This window comes from Cololabis saira, chromosome 5, assembly GCF_033807715.1.
Source record: "Cololabis saira isolate AMF1-May2022 chromosome 5, fColSai1.1, whole genome shotgun sequence".
NCBI lineage: Eukaryota > Metazoa > Chordata > Actinopteri > Beloniformes > Belonidae > Cololabis > Cololabis saira.
In genome coordinates, this window is record NC_084591.1 from 49,994,636 (window position 1) to 50,009,603 (window position 14,968).

General features: G+C 43.1%; 1 protein-coding gene across 1 annotated transcript in view; it reads right to left on the bottom strand.

Moving 5' to 3' along the window:
- Nucleotides 1–5,197: 5,197 nt before the first annotated feature.
- The window catches only part of lonp2 (lon peptidase 2, peroxisomal), a 176,563-nt gene continuing 166,792 nt past the window's right edge, over nt 5,198–14,968 (bottom strand). The window contains exons 15-17 of the mRNA XM_061722335.1: nt 12,786–12,993; nt 9,069–9,259; nt 5,198–5,825 (exon numbers count right to left, since the gene is read on the bottom strand). Of these exons, the coding sequence (XP_061578319.1) occupies nt 5,586–5,825; nt 9,069–9,259; nt 12,786–12,993 (639 nt within the window). The 3' untranslated portion in view covers nt 5,198–5,585. The remainder of the gene's footprint in view (nt 5,826–9,068; nt 9,260–12,785; nt 12,994–14,968) is intronic.

The window sequence follows — 14,968 nt, forward strand, 5'->3', positions numbered from 1 at the left end:
GGCCTCCGCTGCTGAAACCACGCCCACAACCAGCTCTCTCCGCCGGCTGTAGCTCCGCCATTGTTTAGAAGCGGTGGCTGTTTGAACAGCGAGGGAGAGTAGAAATGAGATTTTGCATCGACACTTACTTACTTACTACAGAACTACAGATGATCTACCATCTGTCCTCCAAGCTATTTATTAAATAAATGGTCTCTGCTCTTGACCACCGTTTGCTGTGTTACACCGATGCAGCCCTACGCCGTACCCTACGGCGTAGGGCTGCGTCGATAACGCGGCAGCTCCGTGGCGGGACACCGGGGCTCGTTAACCGAGAAGGAGACGCGCCTGCCGGGGAAGCTGCGCCGCGGAGGCGCAGCTTCCCCGGGAGCTGCAGATGATCTACAGGTTTGGAATGCTTATGAATGTGGTCGAAAACGCAGATCTTCGGTTATGTGTGGAAAGGTTGTTTTTTTTTAAAACGATGTAATGTGGATACAAATTATTTTATAAACGGAGGGGGGAAATATTCGGTTTTAAAAATACCCGGCTACGTGTGGACGGGGTCTAAGATCCGTTTACACCGTGTAACTGAATGCGAGCGTCCGACTATCACGTGTGACATCGGACGCTCTCTGTCCACGCTGAAACCGTTAAACTCGCGGCCAGTTAGGACAGTCAATACAAAAAAAATAAAGCACTGGATTTTATTTTGTCGCAAAAGCTCCCTGGCATGGGACATGTAGCCGGCTGCTCTTCTCCCTGGAGTGAGGCTTATTCTCCTCCCCTGCTACACGTCATTCAAGCAGCCAATCAGCACAGAGCCTCATTATCATACCCCCCCCTTCCCTTAGAATGAAGCACAGAAAAAGGGGTTAGAAGCGGTAAAACTATAGACACGGCCCACAGGCTGAATTTCTGATTTATGTAGAAAAAACAAGCTTTAGATTGTTTTTAAGACATTCAAGGCCTGTTTAAAATATACATTAAATGCCATAATATGTCCCCTTTAAAAAATAAAAAACTGAAAAATAGGGCGTGCAAAATTATGCAGCCCCCTTAAGTTAATACTTTGTAGCGCCACCTTTTGCTGCGATTACAGCTGTAAGTCGCTTGGGGTTTGTCTCTATCAGTTTTGCACATCGAGAGACTGAAATTTTTGCCCATTCCTCCTTGCAAAACAGCTGGAGCTTAGTGAGGTTGGATGGAGAGCGTTTGTGAACAGCAGTTTTCAGTTCTTTCCACAAATTCTCCATTGGATTCAGGTCTGGACTTTGACTTGGCCATTCTAACACCTGGATATGTTTTTTGTGAACCATTCCATTGTAGATTTTGTTTTATGTTTTGGATCATTGTCTTGTTGGAAGACAAATCTCCGTCCTAGTCTCAGGTCTTTTGCAGACTCCATCAGGTTTTCTTCCAGAATGGTCCTGTATTTGGCTCCATCCATCTTCCCATCAATTTTAATCATCTTCCCTGTCCCTGCTGAAGAAAAGCAGGCCCAAACCATGATGCTGCCACCACCATGTTTGACAGTGGGGATGGTGTGTTGAGGGCAGTGGTGGACAGTAACAGAGTAAATTTAGTTGAGTACTGTACTTAAGTACATATCCAGAGGATTTGTACTTCACTTGAGTATTAGATTTCTTTGGTACTTATTACTCTTACTTGAATACATTTCCAAAACAAATATTTTTACTTTTACTCGAGTAAATTTCTAGGAAGGCTGAAAAGTACTCGTTACTTTCAGGTCTGCTCTTTTTTCTTCTTCCCTAAAATCCTATTGGACACAAGCTGTTTTTGTCAAAGGAGGAGACCTATCACAGTGCACCCTCTCCACTGGGATGTACATAAAGCGGAAATACGTCAAGCCTCCTCAAAACGATACCGCCAGTAGCCTGCGTTTGTCAAGACAGAGCCGCAACAAGTCAAGACATAGCCGCAACAATTAATTTAGAAAAAATATAGTAATTTACTGATGTGGAAAATAAGAAATGTACTCTTACTCTTACTCTTACTTTTACTTAAAGTAAATTTAAAAGCATTTACTTTTGGATACTTAAGTACCTTTAAAAGCAAGTACTTTTCTACTCTTACTCGAGTAATATTTTGACTGAGCTACTTTTACTTGTAACGGAGTCAATTTTGACCAGTAGTATTTGTACTCTTACTCAAGTACTGGGGTCGAGTACTCTGTCCACCTCTGTTAATAAGGTGATAGAAGCAGAATAAGACACATTCAAAAGTTATTATAAGCCAGGCTTAAAATTTGACACATTAAAAAAAAGGGAAAAAATAAGAATTACAAGCGGGACCTGCTCTGTTTTTTCTCTCATCCAAGGATCCCTGGGCTAAAAAAGGTTGCAGACCCCTGCACTAGAGTATTCTTATTCTTATCTTATTCTTATACCAGTAAAAGAATGGATGGATGGATTTGCACATTACAGCGGTCATGAAATCACTACACTGGCTTCCAGTGAGTCAAAGGATAGAGTTTAAAATCCTACTGCTGGTCTACAAAGACCTGAATGGTCTTGGACCAAAATACATGCTGGATCTGTTAGTTCCTATGAAGCTCCCAGACCCCTGAGGTTCATCTGGATCTGTTAGTTCCTATGAAGCTCCCAGACCCCTGAGGTTCATCTGGATCTGTTAGTTCCTATGAAGCTCCCAGACCCCTGAGGTTCATCTGGATCTGTTAGTTCCTATGAAGCTCCCAGACCCCTGAGGTTCATCTGGATCTGTTAGTTCCTATGAAGCTCCCAGACCCCTGAGGTTCACCTGGATCTGGTTTGTTGTGGTTCCAGAACCAGAACCAACAAGGTTCATCAGCGTTCAGTTATTCTGCTCCTCACCGGTGGAACAAACTTCCTGTAGACCTGAGGTCTGCTGCAACTGTAGATCCTTTAAATCAGGATAAAAACATTACTGTTTAATTAAATACTTACCTGCTGTACTCTACTGCCCTTATTTTTAACAACTTGTGCTTTTTATTATTTTACCTCTTTCCTTATCATTTTATTTATTCTATTTTATTTCATTGTATTGTATTGTATTATTTCTTATTTCTATTTCCCTTTTTAATTGACTTGTTACTGTTTAATTGTGTCTTGCTGCTTTTAATGTTGATGTAAAGCACTTTGAATTACCTTATGTTGAATTGTGCTATACAAATAAACTTGCCTTGCCCAGTTTACAGCCATTCATTCATTCATTCATTCATTCATTCATTCATTCATTCATTCATTCATTCATTCATTCATTCATTCATTCATTCATTCATTCATTCAGTCATTTCTGTGCAGGTATTGAGTTAATTTCTGTTGAACAGGAAGAATATACAACTAGATATTCAGATTGTTCATGAATCAAAACTGCGGCCTGCTAGAAAGAGTGCAGCAGTTAGATGATCATCTGAGCAGTTAAACAAATATTTAAAGCTTGTGAATATTTTATTTTATATAAGGGCTGAACAATAATAATACTGGAAAAATGAGAATCACAATTTTTCTTTTTTTTCCTTTTGCATTTCTTGGGCATGACTTTTTTTTTTTCACTGATTGAAATGTTTATTGTCATTTTACAATTTTCAAAATTCCAACCATAACCCTTTATCCTGACTACAAGCCAGTGCAGTGAATAATAGTTACATAAACTATAATGCTAAAGTGATAATCTCCTCGGATGTATTGGAGTGTTTGAGAAACTCCTTGGATACTTGGAGGAAAGTAGGAGTGTTTCTTTGTGATGCATCTCGTCAAATAAAATGCAGAAGAAATTAGTTTGAAATGAGATTGCAGGTAGGTCTAAATTGAAGTCACAATTTTATTTTTTTTAAACAATGTATTGTGTAGCAGCATTTTCTATTGTTTTGTCTGGTTGTGAGATGTTCAGCCTGTAATGTATGTTTGTCTGTAAATCCCTCAGATTTGCAGGTTTACTGCAGGTTGCAGGTTTAAAAACCTTTAAAACTAAACTTAAAACCTTTCTGTTTAGTAAAGCCTATAGTTAGTGTTTAGTAAACCTCTAGCTGGTGTTGGTAAATCTCTAGGTAGTGTAAACTCTAGTGTGTTAGAGTCAGTAGTCATAGTTGCAGCTATAGAACAAGACTATAATAGTTAGTCTCAAATATAGCTTGGTGGTAGATATGCTGCTATAGGCCGATGCTGCAGGGGGGACCGACATGATCCGCTGGGCGGTGCCTCTCACCCTTCTTCTCCTCTCCTTTTCCCTGCCTCTCTTCTCCATTACCATTTTTATTTATTATAAATATCTCATAGCTATCATTTTTTTCCAATGTTCTGTAGTTTCTTGTGCCGGCCCCCTTTTTTCTCTTTTGTGCATGTTTGCAGGCCGGAGCTTTGGTTGCTGCGTTCTGGCCTGCGGTCCCCCCCCCCCCCCCCCCCCATCCCCGGTCATCCCATCGCTGCTTCCACCTGCCCACGTGGATGTCTGCTGTGTGCTGCTGACGCACCCCCCCCTCTGGTCATCCCGCTGCTGCTTCCACCTGCCTGCTGTGCTGCTGACGTCCCCGATTCCCCAGTTTGGCCTTCGGCAGGAGGGTCCCCCCTTATGAGCCTGGTCCTGCTCAAGGTTTCTTCCCTCCTAAAGGGGAGGTTTTCCTTGCCACTGTTTATGTAATAATTGCTCGGGGGTTTATGTTTATGTTTATGTTCATGTTCTGGATCTCTGGAAAGCGTCTAGAGACAACATCTGTTGTATTAGACGCTATATAAATAAAATTGAATTGAATTGAATGTAGAACCTGGAGGAGATGATAGATGTGCTGCTGGGTCTGTGGCTTGTGTTCAATATCAAGTTAAAAAATAAAAAAATGAGAGAGAGAGAAGCTTCAAGCAGCTATGAAGAGACAGAGCTCCTGGTAGATCTGGTCGTTCCTTATATCCGTCTAGATTCCTCAGAGTTGGACCAGAACAGACTTCTGCTGCCGTTGCTGGTTGAATAAAATGAACCAGAATCCGTCAGAGTCTCTTTCTCTGATGTCACATCCTGACTCAGACGTCTGACTCCAACCCCCCGACCAATCGGTGGCCTGTAGTGTGATGATGTCAGATACAGCCGACTCAGCAGCTTAGAGGAGAGAGAAAAACCTTCCATCTGGACACGCACGCACGCACGCACGCACGCACGCACGCACGCACGCACGCACGCACGCAAGCACGCAAGCACTTCATCACGTTCCAAGAATGACGTCTTGCCCAGAAACTCAATTTGATTCAATTTTAATTTCCTTTGAACTATTAGGGTCCAGAATGGAGGATGTCAAACCAAAATAAAGATCTTCATACAAACTTCTAAGCTATAACTTGTCAGTAACTATAGTCTTGTTACTTATCCCACTGTTCAAAGCTGCAGTTATTAGTCCATTAATCAGCATTAATTATAACACCCGCAATCATCTGATTCATGTTTCTCAGCATCACTTTGCAGCTGCAGTTGTTTTATCGTCACACTGCGTGATGTTTCCATCTGACGTCATGTACGCAAGCTGATTTATCTGATTAAATTATGTCCTCCAGATTAAAGTAATCTGCAGTAATCAGAGTGTGGAAAACAGAACTGGAGATCAGATCATCTCCCCAGCGTTACAGCTTGCTGCTGAGCTGGGGGTGTGAGTCTGTGCCGGCCGCCCCGGCCGTCCCGGGGAACCCCCCGTGGAAGGAGGCGTTCAGCACCTGGTCCAGGTTCTGGGCCGGGATGAAGTCCAGGTCGGCCCGGACGTTGGCCGGGAGCTCGTCCAGGTCCTTCTCGCTGCGCTGGGGGAGGATGACGCGCCGCACCCCGGCCCGGTGGGCCGCCAGGACCTTGTCCTTGATCCCGCCCACCTGGGGGGACAGAGCCGGTTAAAAACTTCTTACTTGTAAGAGTCGCCCAAAACGCCTATCCAAGTTCTACCCAAAGTAAATGTAAAGCTGTTCTTGAACCGTTTGAAGTTCATGGATGGTTCTGGTCTCTTTTGAAAGGTAACACTCTGAAGTTCTTCCCCCAACTGTCAGAATCACTGTAAATGCTACTATAATTCAGTAATCTCAGTTTGAACACACTGAAATAGAAGGTTTATATTAGTTTTGTAACCAGATGTCTGCAGATGAATCTGTGACTTATTGGTTTTAAAACACACTGAGACACAGACTGAAGCCTTATATAGTGCAAGTTCAAATCTGATAACAATACCACAAAAAATTAGTATTTTACACATGTTTTTGTAAGACTATGTCTTACAAAGAGTTTTATTATAACAATTATGTCCTTTGGGCATAACTTTTGAACCGTTAAATTTACCACGTACATATATATATATATATATATATATATATACTGTATATATCGTTGTGTTCAGCATTTCATTTGCTCTACAACTGCACCATCTTCTGGGCGAATGCTGCAATTGCCGAGGTTTTTCTCATGACAAAAGCCGGACGAGCTCGTCCCGCCCCAACACAGGCCTCATTCACTATGAGGGGACAGGAAGCTCCTGATTGGCCGGATGACCTGTCAATCAATCCATTTTAGCATCGCGCTCTCCCGTCTGAAAACGTGCAGGACGGAGGAGTTACAGACGTGTAAACAAATAACAACATGTGCTTCTCCAGCGACGGTCGAGATGAAGAGCGGCTGTTTGTGGATATTTACTGGTATAATAATGTATTTGGGACTAAATACTTTACTGGATAGGATCTACTGGACATTTGGTTTGCACAAGATTTGTAAATGACCTAGTTTTGTAAATTTGGGAGTGAGTGTGCACCGAATATGGACTGGAGGGGGCGAGGGCTTCCTCCGCATAAGTAGAATTTGGGGGGAAGAACAAAAAAAAAACAAAAAAAAAACAAAATTAAAGCTGCAAGCAGCGATGAACTCGCACTCACGGCCACCGCCCCCCATAAGCATATCAGAAATGACACCACCCACGACTTCCTATGTCAAACCATTCAAAAGTTATAGCAGGAAAAAGGGACAACCAATCAGAAGAAGGGGCGGGGCTAATTAAGGCCAAAGAAGCTCAAGGACTCATTACAGAGTCCCATGACACCACCCACGACTCTCTATGTCAAAACATTGAAATGTTATAGCAGGAAATAGGGACAACCAATCAGAAGAAGGGGCGGGGCTAATTAAGGCCAACGAAGCTTTAGGACTCATTACAGAGTCCCATGACACCACCCACGACTTCCTATGTCAAACCATTCAAAAGTTATGGCAGATAAAAGTATTCTAGGGGGCGCTGTTGAGCCGTTAGGCCACGCCCATTAATGCAAACCATGAAATATCAAATTTATCGCCAAGCCTGGCTTGCATGTAAAATTTGGTGACTTTTGAAGAACTATCAAATATGGACCAATCAGATGAAGGGGACGCGCGCTTTTTCGCGTCTAGCGTCGCCACGGTAACACTTTTGAAAGAGAAAAGTAATGCGCGTAGTCGCAAGATGAAGACGCACATTTTGAGGTATAACACACCTGGGTGCACGTTACGTTTCGGGCCGTATTAATTGCCGAAGGAATGGCATAAATTGCGCCAAAATAACACAATAAATTAAAAATGGCTGACTTCCTGTTCGGTTTCGGCCCTGTCGCCAAGAGACTTTTCTTTAAGTTGCAACATGATGCAGGTGTTTACCGATTTTCATGCATGTACGTCAAACCGTATTGTGGGGCTTGAGGCACAAAGTTTTCCGGGGGGGCGCTGTTGAGCCATTTTGCCACGCCCATTAATGTAAACCATAAAATATCAAATTTATCGCCAGGCCTGCCTTGCATGCAAAATTTGGTGACTTTTGGGGAACTATCAAATATGGACCAATCAGATGAAGGGGGGCGCGCTTTTTGCCGTCTAGCGTCGCCACGTTAACACTTTTGAAAGAGAAAAGTAATGCGCATAGTCGCAGGATAGAGACACACATTTTGATGTATAACACACCTGGGTGCACGTTACGGTTCGGGCCGTATTAATTCTCGAAGGAATGGCTCATATTGCTCCAAAATTACGCGATTAATTCAGAATGTTTAAAATGGCCGACTTCCTGTTCGGTTTCGGCCATGGCGCCAAGAGACTTTTCTTTAAGTTGCGACATGGTACAGGTGTGTACCGATTTTCGTTCATGTACGTCACACCGTATTCTGGGGCTTGAGGCGCAAAGTTTTTTCGGTCTGAACCAACCAGATGAAGGGTGGGCGCGCTTTTTGGCGTCTAGCGTCGCCTAGGTAACGCTTTTGAAAGAGAAAAGTAATGCGTGTTGTCGCAGGATGGAGACGCACATTTTGATGTATAACACACTTGGGGGCACGTTACGGTTCGGGCCGTATTAACTGCCGAAGGAATGGCATAAATTGCGCCAAAGTGACATGATTAATTCAAAATGGCTGACTTCCTGTTCGGTTTCGGCCATGTCGCCAAGAGACTTTTCTTTAAGTTGTGTACTGATACAGGTGTGTAGCGGTTTTCGTGCATGTACGTCAAACCGTATTGTGGGGCTTGAGTCACAAAGTTTTCCGGGGGGCGCTGTTGAGCCATTTTGCCACGCCCATTAATGTAAACATTTAAATATCAAATTTTTCGCCAGGCCTGACTTGCATGACTTGCAAAATTTGGTGACTTTTTGGACACGTTTAGGGGGGCAAAAAGGCCCTCCTTCCGTCAGAAGAAGTAAAAGAAAAAGAAAAAGAAAAAAATTCCTACAGATTCAATAGGGCCTTCGCACTGAAGGTGCTCGGGCCCTAAAAAAACAAACTAATAAATTACTTTTTCAAGTGTATGGTGCATTTATAATGATGCAAATATGATCAAGTTTGCAGACATTTTACTTGTATATAAAAATCCTTCATGGTCTGGCCCCCCCTCCACTCAATGAGTTTATTAAACTAAATCAGCAGAGCTAACGCTAACGCTAACCCACCAGAGGGGATTGTAAAACTGCTCATAGAAAAAGTGCCTTTGGGCCGTCAGCCTTTTCCTATCGAGCAGCTCATACCTGGAACACTACGCCCATAGAACTAAGGAACATCTCTGTATTCCTTCTCTAAAAACACAAAACAGTGGATACTTGATAATCAATGTGGGCGTCTCACCGGCAGCACCAGTCCTCTCAGCGTGATCTCTCCCGTCATGGCCACGTCCGAGCGCACCAGCCGGCCACTGAACAGGGAGGCCAGGCAGGTCACTATGGTAACGCCGGCGGACGGGCCGTCCTTGGTGACGGCTCCGGCAGGGAAGTGCAGGTGGATGTCGGTTCCTTCTAGGGGGTCCGGACCGCCCACCACTAGTGCAAACACAGACACAGGTTGGGTTGTGGGTCTTTGTAACCACAGACATAGACGCCCCATCCAGCGCTGAGCCGTACGTCAACGACGCCGCCATATTGGATGTGGCAAGACTGTAAACTAATATAAGTAAATGGACTTTCTACAAAGAAATGTACGTTTTACGTCTCATTTATTCATTCACACACGCACTAATATACTTGGGAAACAGTTAGGCACCAAATATAATATATTTAATTTTCTCAGATGGCAAAAATAAGAACTTGATTGATCCCACATAGGAGTAATTAGGGCCCGAGCACCTTCAGTGCGAAGGCCCTATTGTATCTGTAGGAATTTGTCTTTCTTTCTTTCTTTCTTTCTTTCTTTCTTTCTTTCTTTCTTTCTTTCTTTCTTTCTTTCTTTCTTTCTTTCTTTCTTTCTTTCTTTCTTTCTTTCTTTCTTTCTTTCTTTCTTTCTTTCTTTCTTTCTTTCTTTCTTTCTTTCTTTCTTTCTTTCTTTCTTTCTTTCTTTCTTTCTTCTGACGAAAGGAGGGCCTTTTTGCCCCCCTAAACGTGCCCAAAAAGTCACCAAATTTTGCATGCAAGTCAGGCCTGGCGAAAAATTTGATATTTAATGGTTTACATTAATGGGCGTGGCAAAATGGCTCAACAGCGCCCCCTTGAAAACTTTGTGCCTCAAGCCCCACAATACGGTTTGACGTACATGCACGAAAATCGCTACACACCTGTATCAGTACACAACTTAAAGAAAAGTCTCTTGGCGTCATGCCCGAAACCGAACAGGAAGTCGGCCATTTTGAATTAATCGTGTCACTTTGGCGCAATTTATGCCATTCCTTCGGCAGTTAATTCAGCCCGAACCGTAACGTGCCCCCAAGTGTGTTATACATCAAAATGTGCATCTCCCTCCTGCGACCACACGCATTACTTTTCTCTTTCAAAAGCGTTACCGTGGCGACGCTAGACGCCAAAAAGCGCGCCCACCCTTCATCTGGTTGGTTCAGACAGAAAAAACTTTGCGCCTCAAGCCCCATAATACGGTTTGACGTACATGAACGAAAATTGGTACACTCCTGTATCATGTCGCAACTAAAAGAAAAGTCTCTTGGCGCCATGGCCGAAACCGAACAGGAAGTCGGCCATTTTGAACATTCTGAATTAATTGCGTAATTTTGGAGCAATATATGCCATTCCTTCGAGAGTTAATTCAGCCCGAACCGTAATGTGCACCCAGGAGTGTTATACATCAAAATGTGCGTCTCCATCCTGCGACTACACGCATTACTTTTCTCTTTCAAAAGTGTTACCGTGGCGACGCTAGACGCCAACAAGCGCACCCCCCCTTCATCTGATTGGTCCATATTTGATAGTTCCCCAAAAGGCACCAAATTTTGCATGCAAGCCAGGCCTGGCGATAAATTTGATATTTCATGGTTTGCATTAATGGGCGTGGCAAAATGGCTCAACAGCGCCCCCCGGAAAACTTTGTGCCTCAAGCCCCACAATACGGTTTGACGTACATGCACGAAAATCGCTACACACCTGTATCATGGCACAACTTAAAGAAAAGTCTCTTGGAGCCATGGCCGAAACCGAACAGGATGTCGGCCATTTTGAATAAATTGTGTCATTTTGGCGAAATTTATGCCATTCCTTCGGCAGTTAATTCAGCCCGAACCGTAACGTGCACCCAGGTGTGTTATACATCAAAATGTGCGTCTACATCCTGTGACACCACGCATTACTTTTCTCTTTCAAAAGTGTTACCGTGGCGACGCTAGACGCCAAAAGGCGCGCCCCCCCCTTCATGTGATTGGTCCATATTTGATAGTTCTCCAAAAGTCACCAAATTTTGCATGCAAGCCAGACTTGGCAATAAATTTGATATTTCATGGTTTGCATTAATGGGCGTGGCCTAACGGCTCAACAGCGCCCCCTAGAATACTTTTATCTGCCATAACTTTTGAATGGTTTGACATAGGAAGTCGTGGGTGGTGTCATGGGACTCTGTAATGAGTCCTAAAGCTTCGTTGGCCTTAATTAGCCCCGCCCCTTCTTCTGATTGGTTGTCCCGATTTCCTGCTATAACATTGGAATGGTTTGACATAGAGAGTCGTGGGTGGTGTCATCAGATTCTTTATGGAGTCCTTGACCTTCATTGGCCAGAATTAGCCCCGCCTCTTCTTCTGATTGGTTGTCCCTTTTTTCTGCTATAACTTTTTAATGGTTTGACATAGGAAGTCGTGGGTGGTGTCATGGGACTCTGTAATGAGTCCTTAAGCTTAGTTGGCTTTAATTAGCCCCGCCCCTTCTTCTGATTGGTTGTCCCGATTTTCTGCTATAACTTTGGAATGGTTTGACATAGGGAGTCGTGGGTGGGGTCATCAGATTCTTCATGGAGTCCTTGACCTTCATTGGCCTGAATTAGCCCCGCCCCTTCTTCTGATTGGTTGTCCCTTTTTTCTGCTATAACTTTTGAATGGTTTGACATAGGAAGTCGTGGGTGGTGTCATGGGACTCTGTAATGAGTCTTAAGCTTTGTTGGCCTTAATTAGCCCCGCCCCTTCTTCTGATTGGTTGTCCCGATTTTCTGCTATAACTTTGGAATGGTTTGACATAGAGAGTCGTGGGTGGTGTCATCAGATTCTGTATGGAGTCCTTGACCTTCATTGGCCTGAATTAGCCCCGCCCCTTCTTCTGATTGGTTGTCCCTTTTTTCTGCTATAACTTTTGAATGGTTTGACATAGGAAGTTGTGGGTGGTGTCTTTTCTGATATGCTTATGGGGGGCGGTGGCCGTGAGTGCGAGGGCCCGTTCATCGCTGCTTGCAGCTTTAATTCATGTTATATCAGCTATAGAGAACAAGGTAGTGCCGAAAAACAATATATATCCCTGCTCACAAAAATAACAAAAATAGAGAAACATATTTTTTCATCAACAAAACATATTTTTAAATTTTCAAGTAACAAAATAACATATTTTAACTAATTTTATAATTATTTTATTGTCTTAAAAATCGTTCAAATGTTATTTTATTGCCTGAATAATGGTTCAAATATGTTATTTTGTTATTTGAAAAAAATAACAATTTGTTTTGTTGATCTATGTTTCTCTATTTTTCTTATTTTTGTGAGGGGGGATATTTATATGGTTTTTCGGCACTACCTTGTTCTCTATAACTGATATAACATGAATTACTCCTACGTGGGATCAATAAAGTTCTTATTTTTGCCATCTGAAAAATTTAAATATATTATATTTGGTGTCTAACTGTTTCCCAAGTATATTAGTGCGTGTGTGAATGAATAAATGATACGTAAAACGTAAATTTCTTTGTAGAAAGGCGCTTTATGAAAATAAGTCAATTTACTTGTATTAGTTTACAGCGCAGTCTTGAACATCCAATATGGCGGCGACGGTGACGTATCGCAGCAGCAGCAAGAACACTCGATGCGGCGTCTACGTATATATGTCTGTGTTTTCTAACTGCTAGATTCTTTGAGAGTGTGGGCCGGGGACTCACTGTTGGTGAGCCGGTAGGTTTTAGCGTTAGCTCGGAGCCAGCTGATGGCCAGGTGAGCAGATTCCTTCATGACGTCCCCCAGCTGCCCCGTCAGGGTCAGCTGGCCGTCCCCCTCCGCCCGGCTGGCCTCCACGAACATGATCTCCCCCCCCAGGGGCGTCCAGGCCAGGCCCAGGGCCACGCCGGGCAGCGTGAGCCGCTCAGACACCTGCCAGCACACAACCAGTAAAATATCTTCATTACATGTGCAAAAAGCAGTAGGAAGAAGTGTAAACTTATTTAAACCTACCCCCATTCACTAATCATTTATTAACATGTATTTATAATAACGAACTATACTATAATTAAACTCACACACTTACCAATGCATACATACACATAGTTGAATATTTCTATATACTTTTACACACATGCCCATATAAATATTTATATAAATATACTTATTTACACCATACTATCTCTATATTAACTCCATCTGCTCTATATCTATATATATCTACATACACACATACACCCATACATATACATACTGTACAGTGGGGAGAACAAGTATTTGATACACTGCCGATTTTGCAGGTTTTCCCAATTGAAAAGCATGTAGAAGTCTGTAATTTTTATCATAGGTACTCTTCAACTGTGAGTGATGGAATCTAAAAAAAAATCCAGAAAATCACATTGTATGCTTTTTAAGTAATTAATTTGCATTTTATTGCATGACATAAGTATTTGATCACCTGTCAACCAGTAAGACTTCCGGCTCTCACAGACCTGTTAGTTCTTCTTTAAGAAGCCCTCCTGTTCTCCACTCATTACCTGTATTAACTGCACCTGTTTGAACTCGTTACCTGTATAAAAGACACCTGTCCACACACTCAATCAAACAAACTCCAACCTCTCCACAATGGCCAAGACCAGAGAGCTGTGTAAGGACATCAGGGATAAAATTGTAGACCTGCACAAGGCTGGGATGGGCTACAGGACAATAGGCAAGCAGCTTGGTGAGAAGGCAACAACTGTTGGCGCAATTATTAGAAAATGGAAGAAGTTCAAGATGACGGTTAATCTCCCTCGGTCTGGGGCTCCATGCAAAATCTCACCTCGTGGGGCATCAATGATCATGAGGAAGGTGAGGGATCAGCCCAGAACTACACGACAGGACCTGGTCAATGACCTGAAGAGAGCTGGGACCACAGTCTCAAAGAAAACCATTAGTAACACACTACGCCGTCATGGATTAAAATCCTGCAGCGCACGCAAGGTCCCCCTGCTCAAGCCAGTGCATGTCAAGGCCCGTCTGAAGTTTGCCAATGACCATCTGGATGATCCAGAGGAGGAATGGGAGAAGGTCCTGTGGTCTGATGAGACTAAAATAGAGCTTTTTGGTCTAAACTCCATTCGCCGTGTTTGGAGGAAGAAGAAGGATGAGTACAACCCCAAGAACACCATCCCAACCGTGAAGCATGGAGGTGGAAACATCATTCTTTGGGGATGCTTTTCTGCAAAGGGGACAGGACGACTGCACCGTATTGAGGGGAGGATGGATGGGGCCATGTATCGCGAGATCTTGGCCAACAACCTCCTTCCCTCAGTAAGAGCATTGAAGATGGGTCGTGGCTGGGTCTTCCAGCATGACAACGACCCGAAACACACAGCCAGGGCAACTAAGGAGTGGCTCCGTAAGAAGCATTTCAAGGTCCTGGAGTGGCCTAGCCAGTCTCCAGACCTGAACCCAATAGAAGATCTTTGGAGGGAGCTGAAAGTCCGTATTGCCCAGCAACAGCCCTGAAACCTGAAGGATCTGGAGAAGATCTGTATGGAGGAGTGGGCCAAAATCCCTGCTGCAGTGTGTGCAAACCTGGTCAAGAACTACAGGAAAGGTCTGATCTCTGTAATTGCAAACAAAGGTTTCTGTACCAAATATTAAGTTCTGTTTTTCTGATGTATCAAATACTTATGTCATGCAATAAAATGCAAATGAATTACTTAAAAATCATACAATGTGATTTTCTGGATTTTTTTTTTAGATTCCATCACTCACAGTTGAAGAGTACATATGATAAAAATTACAGACTTCTACATGCTTTTCAAGTGGGAAAACCTGCAAAATCGGCAGTGTATCAAATACTTGTTTTCCCCACTGTACATACATCATACATATATATATATATATATACAGTACTCCA